The sequence below is a fragment of the Bufo gargarizans genome, chromosome 2 (genome assembly GCF_014858855.1).
Source record: "Bufo gargarizans isolate SCDJY-AF-19 chromosome 2, ASM1485885v1, whole genome shotgun sequence".
In the NCBI taxonomy this organism is placed as follows: Eukaryota; Metazoa; Chordata; class Amphibia; order Anura; family Bufonidae; genus Bufo; species Bufo gargarizans.
The window spans coordinates 443,008,662-443,024,526 of record NC_058081.1 but is presented as its reverse complement, the minus strand read 5'-3'; the positions used below and the strand labels follow the sequence as shown (position 1 = coordinate 443,024,526).

The 15,865-nt window shown below is 42.8% G+C and overlaps 2 protein-coding genes across 2 annotated transcripts in view; one reads left to right on the top strand and one right to left on the bottom strand.

The window, feature by feature from the left end:
* Positions 1–2,323, top strand: part of PCDH12 (protocadherin 12) — a 31,149-nt gene extending 28,826 nt beyond the window's left edge. Inside the window, exon 4 of the mRNA XM_044280958.1 lies at positions 75–2,323. Coding sequence (XP_044136893.1) covers positions 75–442 — 368 coding nt within the window. The 3' untranslated portion in view covers positions 443–2,323. The remainder of the gene's footprint in view (positions 1–74) is intronic.
* A 2,434-nt stretch (positions 2,324–4,757) lies between these two features.
* LOC122926434 (transmembrane O-methyltransferase homolog) lies at positions 4,758–15,129 on the bottom strand. Its single transcript, XM_044277811.1, has 4 exons — positions 15,084–15,129; positions 13,012–13,280; positions 7,166–7,362; positions 4,758–5,096 (listed from the first exon to the last, which is right to left on the bottom strand). The coding sequence occupies exons 1-4, from the start codon at positions 15,101–15,103 to the stop codon at positions 4,791–4,793; spliced, it is 792 nt and encodes a 263-aa protein (XP_044133746.1). The 5' UTR covers positions 15,104–15,129; the 3' UTR covers positions 4,758–4,790.
* Between the last annotated feature and the right edge of the window lie 736 nt (positions 15,130–15,865).

The following is a 15,865-nucleotide window of genomic DNA, read 5'->3' as shown; positions in this document are numbered from 1 at the left end:
GATATACAGGGGTGAGATCAGGTCTAAAAAACGCACCTAGTTTACAATAAATTTCAATTTTCTGTCTTTGTCAGGTACAGAGACCAATCGGTTGAGTGATCTAGATCCAGGGTGGATTGCCCGTCTCTCCTTGCCTTTAGGCAACAACTACAAGGAGAATATCTTTACCCCAAGCACTCAAATCACTCAGGAGCCTACAATAACAGCAGCAGACAAAGAAGATCTTAGAACCTTCCTAACATTTGGTAAAGCTTCTGATGGGTCACAAGAGAACCGACTGGCCAGCACCTTCCTTTCTGAAATGAGTTCTCTATTTGAGATGCTGTTGACGCAGAAAGCTGAATCTCATGGAAACGCCACTTCCGAGGTTCTTATGAGGCTGTCTTCTTGCAGCAAGAGTATGGGCATGGACAGTAATATAAGTGATGGTCCCAGGAATTAACAAGAAGACTGTTAACTGAGGGTCAATATAGATGATAGGGCAAGTGGATCTAGCCCCCACCATCTACTTGTGATTTATATGGCACTTAGGAATAAGAAGACTCTGAATTCATACTGACTGAATGGAAGAACTGTAGATATAAGATTTAAAGGGCATTTGGCAACACTTGCTTCAATTGATCAATATGGAGTATTGATGACGTGTACAGTATGGTCACTAAGAGTAGAAATTAGGATTCTCGTATTATGCAAGACAGTAGAACATAACATAATCATACAATAACATGACAATAAGTATGTTATTATTGGTGCTACCAAAGGCAAATTTGCACATCCTAAAACTGGGGTCAATTTGCACTATATACAATAGTTGGGATTGTATAAATTTAGAGGTTGGTTGGAAAATGGCATCTTGAGGTAGCTTACTGAATAGTTCCTAGACTGAAGGCAGGTGTAGAAAAATGGTATGTATCATGTATATACTGTACTATCAAAATGTCCTAAGATGTTCAAGGTGACCCTATGCTTCTAAAGCCAATGGAAATGTTTGACAATGAACAAGATAGAGGCTGACTAAGCAGAGGGTACTGGATTAAAGTGGTTTGACAACCTAGACTAGACTATATCTTATCTAAGAATTTCTGCTGTATTTTATAACCTGGCCTGTTATACTGTATATCATTTAAACAACTTCTCCCAGATTATCTGTCAGAATACTAGTACTATATAGAAACCTGCATCCTACCATCCCGTTACACTAACTCAAGTAGGCATCCATTCTTCTTTATATATTGAATGCTGCCACATCTTTTGCTTTGGACTAGATCCGCACAGATATAAGAACTGTCAAACTTACATGCAAACTGAAGATAGTCAACAGAGTATTTATGAAATTGTAACTGATTTTCACTCTGGATCCCTGGTGGTCAACCAATATTACACAGGCCTCAACTTCACACCCCATTCATTCTGGGGAGGTTCAAGTCATACATGTGTGTACCCCTTTTGTTAAAAAGTTGTATTTATCCTTGACATTTCCTCCACACATTTTATTTAGCTAAAAACAGGTTTGGACTAATCTGTATAAAAAATAACCTAAACCAGATCTTCTGAGATATAGTAAGGGAACAAATAATAGGGGGATACAAAATAAATAAAAAGTACCATTTAAATGTCCTGCTGCTCCTGCACCACCAATCTAGGCCCTGCTGGACTTGCTGCAGTCACATACCATCCATTGTTCATGTGACCACTGCAGCCAATCACTGGTCTCAGCAGTCATGTGACTACTGACATCAGTGACTGGTTGCAGTGGTCAGGTGAATGATGAACAGAAGGAGACTGGAGTGGCAGGACAGTCTTTTTCTTTATCTTATACAGCCTCCTGCTCTGTGCCCATTTAAAAAAAATCTTGGAAACCCACTTTAATAGTTGGGCAGAGGCCTCATCTTACAGGAGGTTGATCATTACCCTAGTGAAGGAAGCTTTGCCATATAAATTTGCCTTCTTCTGGGGACAGCACATCAGGCTGGTAAGAGCTGCATGTAGACCCAAGACCAGCATTTGGACATCATTGATCTAGATTCACTATATTAGGTCATGATTAGTTTAGATGTCACTTTTCAATGTTATAGAGCCTAGTGAAATTTTGCTAACCGAACCAGGTTAGTCATGATCAACATGCCAATGATTTTCTAGCCCTGCTGTATAACTCTTTCTGTTGATCATAATCCATCATTAAAGAGCCGCTAACATGCTGGGCTGAAAACGTATTTTCATTAATTTATGTTATTTATCAGTGTTTAACTTAGTTTTCTAGTTTTTTTACTTTTTTAATATGTTGCTTTATATGAACTGTGTTCAATTCAATAAAAGTAATAATAAACCATCTTGTACTGGAAAGTCATTTAACACGTAAGCAAGTGTACAAGTCATCTAGTTAATTACTGTTTTGATGTTCAGGAAGTTTCCAAAGACCACTCATTCATGTACAGTACATGTTCTGTAAGTAATCGCTGGTGAGTGATATCTGTACACTCCCAACCACCTAGCACTTCCTACAGTCAGAGAACATCCTCTAAACTCCCTTTGATATCAGCAAGGCATTGCTGGCAGAAAGTCTGTACAAAGTTGTGGAGCACGTAACGGACAGCAAAGCAGATAGGGAATATTAATGACGTTGCAGTACTACTGGCATTCTTTCCTTTGTAAAGAAACTATATTTCATATCAGTCATGAATACTTCCTGAGCCTTGAAATTACTCTCGCCGGGTCCTAAGAAGTCAAAGGATGACTCTCATATACAATTATGGGTGATAAATGAAGAACAATTCCCTTTTATTTGGTTATCATGGCTAGGAGGACATCCAAAATCACAAGTGAATTGCTGAACTACTGCTGATATTCATATCTGGACTGCAGCATAGTGTCCAACAACACTCATACACTGCTTAAATTTACCTACACCCCTTCCCTCCATTTTTTTGTCTCAAGCTTTGAGCCAATCAGGTGTCTTCACCCTGCTGCTCCCTCTCCCCTCTCACTGTGGCAGAGAGACTGCAGCTTCATCTCCCTCCTGCTCCTAGTGAACAAAATAAAAGGGTTATCAAGTTTATAAAAAAAAAGACAAAAGTGATGCAAATGTTATAAAAAAAAAACCTGTGCTGGATTGGTGGGGGATTGAAAATAAGTGGCATGTGTTCCTCACCGACTGGAAGGTGAGAAAGATGATAAATTCCCCTAATAAGATACAGTATAATACAAAGTTCCATATATTCACACGTCTTACAACCTGTGATTAGCTTAGCGATCTTTTCCTGCTTTTCTAGAGGAACCAAGATGGAGTCTTATGGTTGCATGGGGTCAATATTTGAACCACGTATGGCAGCTTCAGATAAATTAAAAACGTATTTACAGAATTCATTGAACGATTAGCATTATGGGACATATTAGGTTAATAAACAAAATGTGCAACATACACCAAATAATTATATCAAGGGGAGAAAAACAGAACTGGATCGCACATCCACAATGCTATGCTTTGATCTAATTAAACTCACTTCTCAGCGCAATATTAAATGCACAACCCCCTTTACTGCATGCTGTACAAGAGGCATTAGCATACATTTTGATCAAAAGGCATAAGCCTACTCAAGTCGCCACATCATGGTTGCCTCCAAGAGTGGGACCTACTCTGACAAATAGGCGCAGCACAGTGCGGTGACAAAGGACATGTTGTGTTAGACAACTGTTCAGCTGGTGCAGTACTGTGTGGTGGCCTTTGTTTTTGTGGCGCTGTGCTGGTGTGGTGGGTCGGTGGGACACAGTGCCATAGGTGGCATTGTCAGATAGCAGGGTTGCTGTGTGACTCCTGGGTCCTGCCGCCTACTAGGGCAGTGCCATGTTGCCGCCGCACGGTACTGCGCCTATTTGTCAGAATTTGTCAGAATAAGTCCCACTCTAAGAGGCAACCTTGACGTGGTGACTAGGCTTATGCCTTTTGATCAAAATGTACACTAATGCCTCTTGTACAGCATGCAGTATGGGGGGCTGTACACTTAATATTCCGCTAAGTGAGTTTAATTAGATCTAAGCATAGCATTGTGGATGTGCGATCCAGTTCTGTTTTTTGCCCCTTGATATATGCAATTTGAATCTTTCTTCTTTATTACTGGTATCAGCACTCCTCCCATTTGGCACAGGTGGTTTTAATTCAGCAGAAGTCTGCATATAAGTGGTAATTGACCTGTAGTTTCTGATAGCAGAGGACATGTTGTGTTAGACAACTGTTCAGATGGTGCAGTACTGTGTGGTGGCCTTTGTTTTTGTGGCATTGTCAGATAGCAGAGTTGCTGTTTGACTCCTGGGTCCTGCCGCCTACTAGGGAAGTGCCATGTTGCCGCCGCACGGTGCTGCGCCTATTTGTCAGAGTAAGTCCCACTCTAAGAGGCAACCTTGACGTGGTGAGTGGGCTTATGCCTTTGGATCAAAATGTACGCTTATGCGTCTTGTACAGCATGCAGTATAGGGGTCTGTACACTTAATATTGCGCTGAGAAGTGAGTTTAATTAGATCTAAGCATAGCATTGTGGATGTGCGAACCAGTTCTGTTTTTCTCCCCTTGATATATACACCAAATAAATAGTTTAATACATTTGAGGATGTTATTTAATGGGTTATCCAGAATTTTAAAATAAAAGCTTCATATTTCCCAAATACAGCGCCACTCCTGTCCATGGGTTATAATGCCTTGCAATACTAGACACAGTACTGCTTTCTGATCCTGCTGGACAACCTTTTCAATATGTTACATATTGTATGTTCAGGATTCCTGCCATGTATATGGCCTATCAGCTCCTCCACAGTGATTTAGGTTGCACATATTCTACTTTCAGCAACCCCTTGCAGGCATCTACAATTCTATAATCTTCAGCTCCTTCAATGTATTGAATGAAGTTTTTGGATGTTGGATGGTTTGTGTTGTTAGCTAATATTAAAGTCCCAGGGTACAGAATTCCAGACTCTGTCAAAGCCAGCAAGCCTTCTACATACTGGTCACATTCATAGTCCATCAACACAAAATCTAACTTCTTCACACCAAACTGGCTTTTCAGAACATGAATGGCATCTACTGGGTGTTGGCACAACAGTTTAAACTAGAAGAAAGGAGAAGAAAACAGTTGACAAAACAAAATTCTCTGGTAAGTGTGAAATGTCACTTAGCAAAGGGGTTTGCAAAAATGAGTGCACCGCTAGTTTGACATTATGCAGTTCCCAATACAACAGTATGCTTGGCTTCAAACAGGAGCTTAAAGGGGTTCTCCGGTCATTTCAGCTTATCCGTAGTTAGTACTAACCTGTGGAAGGAAGATCTTTTAGCTAGTACTTAGATGTCTCTCACTCCGCGGATGCAACTGTCTCTTTCGCCCAGGTCTCAAACTGGTGTGGTCATTTCTTTTCCTGTTCAGCTGTATTGCAGTAAATGCAGCCGAACAGGAGAAGTATAGCAGCCACATCTGCTCAGGACTCGGGTGGAAGAGCCCGCAGCCTGTGCAACGAGCCTGAGCGGTGGATAGGAGGGGTAATAGCTCTGGCAATGATAATAGAACGTACAGATTGAAGTGGCAAACCTCACATTGATATGCCCTAAGGCCATGCAGTGACTGAAGGGCGCACCCTCATTCCCTCGGGCAAATATGAAAAAAAGGGTGTGCACCACCTAACCAATAACCCAATAGGGTGTTGCACAGCCATACTAAACAATAGTACCAGTAAAGATATGATGAAGCCAGAGCAGCTGGCAATACGCATGGGGTTTCTCTTCCCATCCCCTTTCTGGGCTACTGGGATTCCATATTTCTTTTGTATTGTACATTATCTTTTCATGCATTATCCTTCGCTGTATTCACATTGATTGTGATATTATTGACCCTGTGGTTCTTCAGCTGTTTATTTATCTCATATTATAAGGGAGACCACCAGCAGGATTAATGCGATTCTTGCTGTTTTAAGTGTTTTTATGTGATTATAGGATTATTATTTAATAAGGATCTTTTTTTATTTTTTTTATACATCTCTCCTCTTTACTGGTAACTTTCTTCCCTCGGGGCACACCCTCATGTTGGGATTCCTGCCTGGTAATTTGGGTGCCCAGGAAGGTCATCAATATCAGATCTGCGAGAGTCTGACACCTGGGACCCCAAACGATCAGCTGTTAGAAGAGGATAGGTGCTCTGTGAGTGCCGCAGCCTTTTCCTAGGCCAGTGACATCACCATACATCGGTTATGTGACCTAGTTTCAGCTCAGCCCCATTCAAGTCAATGAGGCCAAGCTGCAATACCAAGCACAGCTGCTGTACAATGCATGGTGCTGTGCTTGAAAAACTGCAATGAGCCCACTGCCAGAGCTCTGGTGAGCGAAGCGGCTCCCTGAAACAGCTGATCAGGGGGGTTGCCAGAACCCCCGCCGATATGATAATGATGACCTATTCTGAGCATAAGTCATCATTATCCTTTCCAGGATAACCCCTTTAAGTGCTTTGGTAGGGTGTAAGGCAGTATCAAGAGACAATGCCAAGTAAATCACGGTGCAGTTCTTTCACAATAGCAATGCATGGATAGCCGCAGTGATGGGGGTTTATTGCAAAGGGTGAATTAATCTGCACTGCAGGTAAATTTATGCTGTAGACTTTATTCATTGTGTGGATGAGATTTCTTTAAACACACCAACTTTGATGGCCCTGTACAATAGGTTCTGTGTGCCGCATTTGAATAGTCAAGCATGTGCAACTTTGGGACTGCTGAAGATAGCTAAGAAGCACTCGGCTATCTCCAGCAGTCCCATAGACTTTGGAAAAAGTAACAGTGCACATAGTTGACCACGGCTCTTTCCAAAATAGGACAACAGATTATTTTTTTTATTTTATTTTTTATATTAACAATTTTTATTGTTTTTATCAAATGATAACACATATCCATAAGAATGAAGTCACATCTCAGACAAATGAAATACAGACATATGAGTTACAAACAAGAATGGGCAGGGCGAGGAAACGCCCCTGTCCGTCTCACAATGTGGATATGAGTTACTGCTAAAATATGTTTAATAACACAACTGTAATAACTGAAATAAGACATGAGGTGGTGGCAGCATATAAGTGTAATTTAGATACTAAGCATTCGGCATTACATTGACTCGCAGGAATATAACAGATTTTGTTTTTACCTGATTATGTTTGAAACCAGCAACTAGAATCATCTCCTCGGCTGATTCTGCCATGCTATCCTCTCCTTCCACTGCATACAACATCCCATCTGAGGGCAGAAATTGTAGGAGACGTATAGGGGAATATCCACACTGCGTGCCCAATACAAGGGTTGCTTTGGGATAACACTGTTTGGCAGCTTCCTCTAGAAAAATATCTGTAGAAATCATTGTAGTTAATAAAAAATAATAATAATAATAGAATGAGAGGGAACAATAGAAAAAATGGATTTGCCAAGGCTAGTGACTAGAAATATAATATAATTAATTAACCAAAGTAAGCTGAATGTTGGCACAGAAATAGTTTAAAGGCTGTATTACACTGGCAGATAGATTGCCAAATCATCGCTAATGAGTAACGCTTGTTAGTGATGATCTGGCAGTGTAATACTGCCACAGTTTACCCAATGAACAAGCAAAAGCTCGTTCATCGGTCAATCCAGATTTTTAAGCACACGTAAAAATGTTTGCTTGCCGGCGGCACATCATGCTGTGTAATAAGCGGGCAAACAACGAGTCAGTATGGGGACAAGTGATGGTATTAGTGAAGACTGCTCCCCATACTGTGGAGGAGATCACTGTATGTAATAGCAGTTGTCTCCTCCGCTAGCAAGCAAGTGATTGTCAGGAAGGAACGCTTTCCTCCCGACAATGTTCAGCCCCATCACTATATGTAATACTGCCCTAAGGCCTTATTCACAAGTCACTGGTTGATCAGTGATTTCTATCAGTGATTCTGAGACAAAACCAGTCCTGCAGGGGCTGACATACCATACCATACCAGCAGGGGGCCCTTTCCAGTGGCAGCAGAGGTGGAAAGGGGGGGGGGGGGGGCAGCAGTTCTGCTTAAACTCCATAGCTGAAGGACCTGTGATGACATCATAGTCATGTGATATTTTCAACACTGGAAGTGGTGGTAGGACCTGTGATGAGGTCACCATCATGTGACCAGTGCAGAAAGAGGCAGCCATGGAATGAATGTAAGTGCAAGAGAAATGCTGGGAGATGTGTCTCTCCCCATTATACCTCCTAACTGCTTAGTGGGAGGGAAATATGTTATTTAACTGGGACTAAATGTTAGAGGGGCTGAAGGGAGGGTAGGGGTGTGAGCTACATGGGACTGAGATGTTTTTTTTTTTTTACATGGGAGATGGGCCTGTATGTTAGGCCTCATGCACATGGCCGCTGTGCGGCTGTTCCGTGGATTGGGGCCGTGCGGCGGCCAGGACGGATCGAGACACATTTTTTTGCAGTGCAGAGGCATGGACAGAAACACCACGGAAGCATTCCGTAGTGCTTCTGTGGGCTTATGATCCGTGCTTCTGTTCCGCACCGCACAGCATCTCCCGTATTGCGGACCCATTGAAGTGAATGCTGTATGCAGGCCGCAATGCGGCAATGGCAGTGTGCATGAGGCCGTATAGAAGATTGGGGGAGATGACTGATGTTATTTACATGGGACTGAATCTAATAAAGGACTAGAGGGAAAAGATTGATTTTATGTACAAGGGAATATGTGTTGGAAGGGGCTGAAGGAGGAGATTTAAGTTACTTACATGGGACTGTATGTTATAGAAGACTGTAAGGAAGATAGGTTGTTTACATGGGACTGTAAGATATAGAAGACTGGAGGGAGAGGACTGGTGTTATTTACATGGGACGGCATGGTATATAAAATTGGAGGGAGAGGACAAGAATTATAATTTATGGGGTCACTACAGAGAAGATTATAACTCCAGGGGGTATCGCAGGAGGCATTATAATTACAGGGGGCACTGCAGGGAACATTATAAATACTGTGGACAGTGGTGGCTGGCATTACTACTACGGAAAGTTCTAGAGAAGTGCCTTATAGATTGGCCTTATATATATAAGGGTTGCCCTATAGGGGGGCATTATTGGTACTGAGGATACTATAGGGAGGCTTATGACCACTGTGGGTACTATGGGGGGCTTATTTCTACTGAGGGCTCTATGGGGGCATTATTATTATTATCGGGCACAATATGGAGAACATTACTACTAAAGGAGGCACTCTTGGAGAGCATCATCACTATTGGGGCACTGTAGGGGGCTCTATTACTAATAAGGCTACAATGGGAGGGAATTACTATTGGTGGGATTTTGAACACCACTATTTGAACACCACTATTGACAGCAGTCTGGGAGGACTATTACTATGGGGAGACTAACTGTATGGCACTATTATTTCTGCAGTATAGTATGAACATTGGGGAGCTCAGTGGGCACAGTACTGGGGGTAGTAGCTGGATAACCATGTTGGTGCATCAGGAAGGTGGGTGAGGAAAGTGAGGAATCTAAGATGTCTGTAGAGACAAGACGTGGCTCAAAGATGTTGTCATGGTGGTCTTGGCTGAATGGAGAAGAAGAGGAAAGTAATCGTCTGCATTAGAGGAGACATCACTGGATGCAAGAGGTATGTGGTGGTAAGTGTTAGGTCTATTTCACACGGCCGTAGTGCTCCCGTGGCATTATTGCAGGCCGCATATGGCGGTTCCGCAGTACATGGGGCACCGGCCTTGTGCATTACGCATCACGGATGCGGACCCATTCACTTGAATGGGTCCAAAAATCCAGAGATGCAGTGCAGAACGGTACCCCACGTGCTTCCGTTCCAAACATGTTCTATCTTTTTGTGGAACGGACGGATCACAGACCCATTCAAGTTGAATGGGTCTGGATCCGTCCCGGCCGCCGCACGGACGTTGCTCGTGCATTGGGGACCCCAAATTGCGGTCCCCAATGCACGGAATGGAACCAATACGTTCGTGTGAAAGAGGCCTTAAGCTGAATGGTTGAGCAGCAGTGAGTGGATGATGCGGAGAGGCAGTGTGGAGGTGATACACTGTCACTGACAGGGGGGCAGGGTTTGAACACATCATTTTTTAGCACAGTTAATGGTACAGAGAGAAGTTTTAATTCTGCAGTGACACAGGTGCTAATAGAGTGTATGTAGCCTTATGACTAATTGTGAAATGTTCCAATGCTCATGTTAGAGGGACTGAGTGGGGGAAAAAGGGGTTATGTCCGAGTTCAGCTCTGAACCTGGACAACCCCTTTAAAGGGCATCTGTCAGCAGTTTTGTACCTATGACACTTGCTGACCTGTTACATGTGGATTTGGCAGCTGAAGGCATCTGTACTGGTCATGTGTTCATATAAAAATGATGTTTTATTATATGCAAATGAGCCTCTAGGAGCAACGGGGGCATTACCATTACACCTAGAGGGTCTGCTCTCTCTACAACTGCCACTCCCTGTCTACTTTGACAGAGCCTGGCAGTGAAAATGTCATCTCACTTGGCCATGTCAAAGTGCAAAGGGCACAGCAGTTATAAAGAGAACGTAGCCTCTAGTTGTAATTTTAACGCCTCCATTTGCATATAATAAAACATAATTTTTAACAAGATAAGTTTTTTATTTGCACGTATATGTTTATATATGTATTTTGGTTTTTTGGAGGGGGGCCCAGGTACATTCTATGCACAGGGGCCCTCTGCTGTTTGTCTCCGCCCCTGCAGTTATGGGTCTAAAACACAGAGCAGGAGCAAATCTTTCCATAATGCCAGATCTCTCTCTCTCTCTCGAGTCCTGGTTAGGCTTACAATCATTGATAAAAAATCACTGACAAAAGATCCCTTTAAACGGGACGATGTGCAAGCAGGTTGTTGGGAAGGAAGCGTTCCTTCCCTACAATCTGCTGATCGCTAGTGGAGGAGACTTGTGCATATACAGTGGGATGCGAAAGTTTGGGCAACCTTGTTAATCGTCATGATTTTCCTGCATAAATCGTTGGTTGTTGCGATAAAAAATGTCAGTTAAATATATCATATAGGAGACACACACAGTGATATTTGAGAAGTGAAATGAAGTTTATTGGATTTACAGAAAGTGTGCTATAATTGTTGGCGATCCTCCTTCTCTCAGAGCGCCTGCGCCGAATCAACACAGGCGCATGATTTTTGAAATGCTGACAGGGCCGGCCGGAGGAGGAGATCGCGGCTGGCCCTGTCAATCAACAGGACGAGGGGCGGTTTTCTGCGGCTGCTACCAGCAAGTAGACGCCCTACTTGCTGGTAGAAAGGTAATTAGCATATCATAAAAGTAAGTTTTTGGCTAAATCTACTGAACGAAAATTATTAATAACATAATGTATGGCAATATGGCAGGATAGGGATTATAAGTAGACAAGAAAATAAATAAAAACGTTTAGTGGGGTGACAGAAGCCCTTTAAGGGGGTCAATTGTAAGTTTCCCTCCTCTTTTAATTTTCTCTGAAGAGTAGCAACATGGGGGTCTCAAAACAACTCTCAAATGACCTGAAGACAAAGATTGTTCACCATCATGGTTTAGGGGAAGGATACAGAAAGCTGTCTCAGAGATTTCAGCTGTCTGTTTCCACAGTTAGGAACATATTGAGGAAATGGAAGACCACAGGATCAGTTCAAGTTAAGGCTCGAAGTGGCAGACCAAAAAAAATCTCGGATAGACAGAAGATCAGTCAGAGTCAACCCACAGACCAGCACCAAAGACCTACAACATCATCTTGCTGCAGATGGAGTCACTGTGCATCGTTCAACCATTCGGCGCACTTTACACAAGGAGATGCTGTATGCGAGAGTGATGCAGAGGAAGCCTCTTCTCCGCCCACAGCACAAAAAGTGCCGCTTGAGGTGGGCTAAAACACATTTGGACAAGCCAGCTTCATTTTGGAATAAGGTGCTGTGGACTGATGAAACTAAAATGGAGTTATTTGGCCATAACAAGGGGCGTTATGCATGGAGGAAAAAGAACACAGCATTCCATGAAAAACATCTGCTACCTACAGTAAAATATGGTGGTGGTTCCATCATGCTGTGGGGCTGTGTGGCCAGTGCAGGGACTGGGAATCTTGTCAAAGTTGAGGGACGCATGGATTCCACTCAGTATCAGCAGATTCTGGAGACCAATGTCCAGGAATCAGTGACAAAGCTGAAGCTGCGCCGGGGCTGGATCTTTCAACAAGACAACGACCCTAAACACTGCTCAAAATCCACTATGGCATTTATGCAGAGGAACAAGTACAACGTTCTGGAATGACCATCTCAGTCCCCAGACCTGAATATAATTGAAAATCTGTGGTGTGACTTAAAGAGAGCTGTCTATGCTCGGAAGCCATCAAACCTGAATGAACTAAAGATGTTTTGTAAAGAGGAATGGTCCAAAATACCTTCAACCAGAATCCAGACTCTCATTGGAACCTACAGGAAGCGTTTAGAGGCTGTAACTTCTCAAATATCACTGTGTGTGTCTCCTATATGATATATTTAACTGACATTTTTTATCGTAACAACCAACGATTTATACAGAAAAATCATGACGATTAACAAGGTTGCCCAAACTTTCGCATCCCACTGTACATGCACCGATCTCCTCCAGCTTCCCCAAAGTATGGGGAGGAGTGATCGCTAATGCCATCGCTCTTCCTCATACTGACTCGTTGTTTCCCGGCAGCAGAGTGTTTACACCGCACATTCTGCCACTGGGAAACAAGGATTTTTGTGCTGGACTAACGATACAATTTACACACTTCTAATCACCAGATCATCGCTAACAAGCGTTACTATGAACGCTCGTTAGAGATGATCTTTTCAATTCTCGGCCCTTAAGGCCTTGATTGATTTTCTGCTCCTGGGACCCTTGCTTCAGTCAGCAGTTGTTGGCAGGGGAAACTAGCTGCTAGTGCTCAAGAATCTTGCAGATCCCTCACAGGAAAGATAAAGCATTGCACGTGGCTGATCGACATACCTTGCTCTACAGTAAATAGCAGCCCCTTTATCACGACATCTTTACTGGCATATTCTTTAAAAGCCTGTAGCACACAGTCCGGTTTTCCATGGGTGGATTCAATCAGGACATATCGACGTAGAGCCTGCTGTATCTTCACATCCACACTCCGATGTGTGTCTGATGGTTGGAAGTGATATCTGTATAGTGCCCAGGCCGCACAAGCCGCTAATGGCACCAGTACCCCAGTGACTAGGACAGAGTAATGTGAGGCCATAAAAGCTTGACAACTGAAATATTTCAAAGAAATTATTTTCCATTTCTATTAATCCCAAAAGACAAAAGAAAAATTCAAGTTCAGAAAGCATTACATTGTACATCTCCTTATAGTTAAATAGGGATATCAGTGACAATCAGTGAGTATATCTTGTTTGGTTCTTATGTCCGTTTTTTGTCCTCTGTGTGCCATCCGTATTCCACGTACACTTCTAGCCTGATAGTTTCCAGAGCAAATCTTACTAATGGTCTGTGAAAATCACTGACAGAACACGGATGCCATCTGTGCTATCACTTCAATAGGCGTGTTTGATCCGCACTATGGACCAAGGCATTGCATGTCTCCATGGTTTTACCGTGGTTTATTTAGGGCTGGTTTGCATTGGCGTTATGACATTCTGATATAGGTTCCTTTATAACAGAGTTACAATGGAATGGAATGGTCTGTGAAAATCACTGACAGAACACGGATGCCATCTGTGCCATCACTTCAATAGGCGTGTTTGATCCGCACTATGGACCAAGGCATTGCATGTCTCCATGGTTTTACCGTGGTTTATTTAGGGCTGGTTTGCATTGGCGTTATGACATTCTGATATAGGTTCCTTTATAACAGAGTTACAATGGAATGGAATGGTCTGTGAAAATCACTGACAGAACACGGATGCCATCTGTGCCATCACTTCAATAGGCGTGTTTGATCCGCACTATGGACCAAGGCATTGCATGTCTCCATGGTTTTACCGTGGTTTATTTAGGGCTGGTTTGCATTGGCGTTATGACATTCTGATATAGGTTCCTTTATAACAGAGTTACAATGGAATGGAATGGTCTGTGAAAATCACTGACAGAACACGGATGCCATCTGTGCCATCACTTCAATAGGCGTGTTTGATCCGCACTATGGACCAAGGCATTGCATGTCTCCATGGTTTTACCGTGGTTTATTTAGGGCTGGTTTGCATTGGCGTTATGACATTCTGATATAGGTTCCTTTATAACAGAGTTACAATGGAATATACGGTAACAGAATTTAAGAGGCATTCCGTTTTGCTCCGTCCTAATACATGTATATGGGGACACATGACCGTTCCGTTTGGTTCCGTTATACTTGACGGGGAAGAATAGTCCGGTCGACAACCCGCCCTCACCAGTAAATAAACACATTAAAATCAATGGGTACATGTGCTCTCCATAGAAATCACGGACAGAACACGTCCATTATCCACTGACATGCAAAAGAGGCCTAAGGTCTCATGCACACGAACGTACCTGCAAACTGCGGATCTGCAAAATACAGATACTGCATGTTCTATGTATTTTTTTTCCGGAATGGACTTGCGGACATACGGATGCAGACAGCACTTGATGTTCTGTCCCAATTGAAATAAATTCACATCCAATCTGCAAAAGATGCGGATCAGATGTAGGAAAAAATGTGCTTGATGCCTAAGGCCAGGAAATCCAGCAGGAAACCTTCCTGCTTCTATACATACATGAGCATTTTTACACAGGTTAAAATAAAAGATCAGTTATTCACATTTTTCTTATTCTCCCATAATCTAGTAAATCTAAATTGTAGCAATAAGGAGAGTCTACAGGGAAGACATACATGAAGCCTATAAACTACAACCCTTTATTTAACCTTTACAGCTCAAGTTCAGTGAAGCTGAGGAGAAAGCATTGACTACAGTGATGGTATAAACTGCTCTGTATGTTTCAATGCACAGAAACCTCAGTATAAAGAGAAAGCCTATGTGTGTGTCAGTAGAAACTGATTAGTAGTTGCATTCACTTGAATCTTGCTGCAAACTTACCCGGTAAATGTGTGCTCCATGGAGTAGCGTCTCAGGTAGAGGAGGAAGTGTCAGATAACCAGGAAGTGTGCTCCTCTATAGATCCCACCTGTGTAATATACACCGGAGTAAGCAGACACGGAGCAGCCCTGGCCTGCAGAGCTCATTACAGCTACCATGCTGTTCTAGAGCAGTTCTTCTCAAACCTGTCACCCAGGAAACCCAGGTCATGTGTAGTGAATCTGATTAAATGACTTAGGCCTTAGTCACATTTCTGTGTCCATTTGATCTCTGTGAAGAATCCGCGTTTGGTCCGTGTGTCATCTGTATTCCTCAGACACTGCTCAGCTGAAAATTAATTTTCAGAGCATGTCCTACCAATGGTCTGTGAAACACTGACAGAACATGGATGCCGTCCGTGTTGTGTCTGTGGTTTTTTATGGGCCCGTAGGCTTCAACAGGTGTGTTTGGTCCACATTACTGACCAAATGAGTGCATGTCTCCATTGATGTATGAACAAATACATTAAAATGAATGGGTACATGTAGTGTCCATGGAAAATGCGGATAGCACGTGTCCGTGAAAAAGGTTAACGTGAACAAAGCCTTAGGCCAGTTTCAGACGAGCTAGTTATCTACAGGAAACACGGTATTATAAAAAATGTTAATGCCGTGAGATCCAGTTATAAGAGCAGGACGTCGAGGATGAGAAATCACACTCCCACATGGAGCATGTTTCCAGGAGACATCTCGCTCATCTGAAATGGACCGTAGCATAAGGGCTCATTCACACGACTGCAAATT

What these genes read in the sequence shown, in the direction of transcription:
- LOC122926434 (XM_044277811.1), bottom strand. Translation starts at nt 15,103, where the DNA reads ATGGAGCACACATTTACCGG. An exon ending in GCTATTTACTGTAGAGCAAG is followed by an intron (nt 7,363 to 13,011) that starts GTATGTCGATCA and finishes TGATTTCTACAG; the next exon opens with ATATTTTTCTAGAGGAAGCT. An exon ending in CTGGTTTCAAACATAATCAG is followed by an intron (nt 5,097 to 7,165) that starts GTAAAAACAAAA and finishes CCTTTCTTCTAG; the next exon opens with TTTAAACTGTTGTGCCAACA.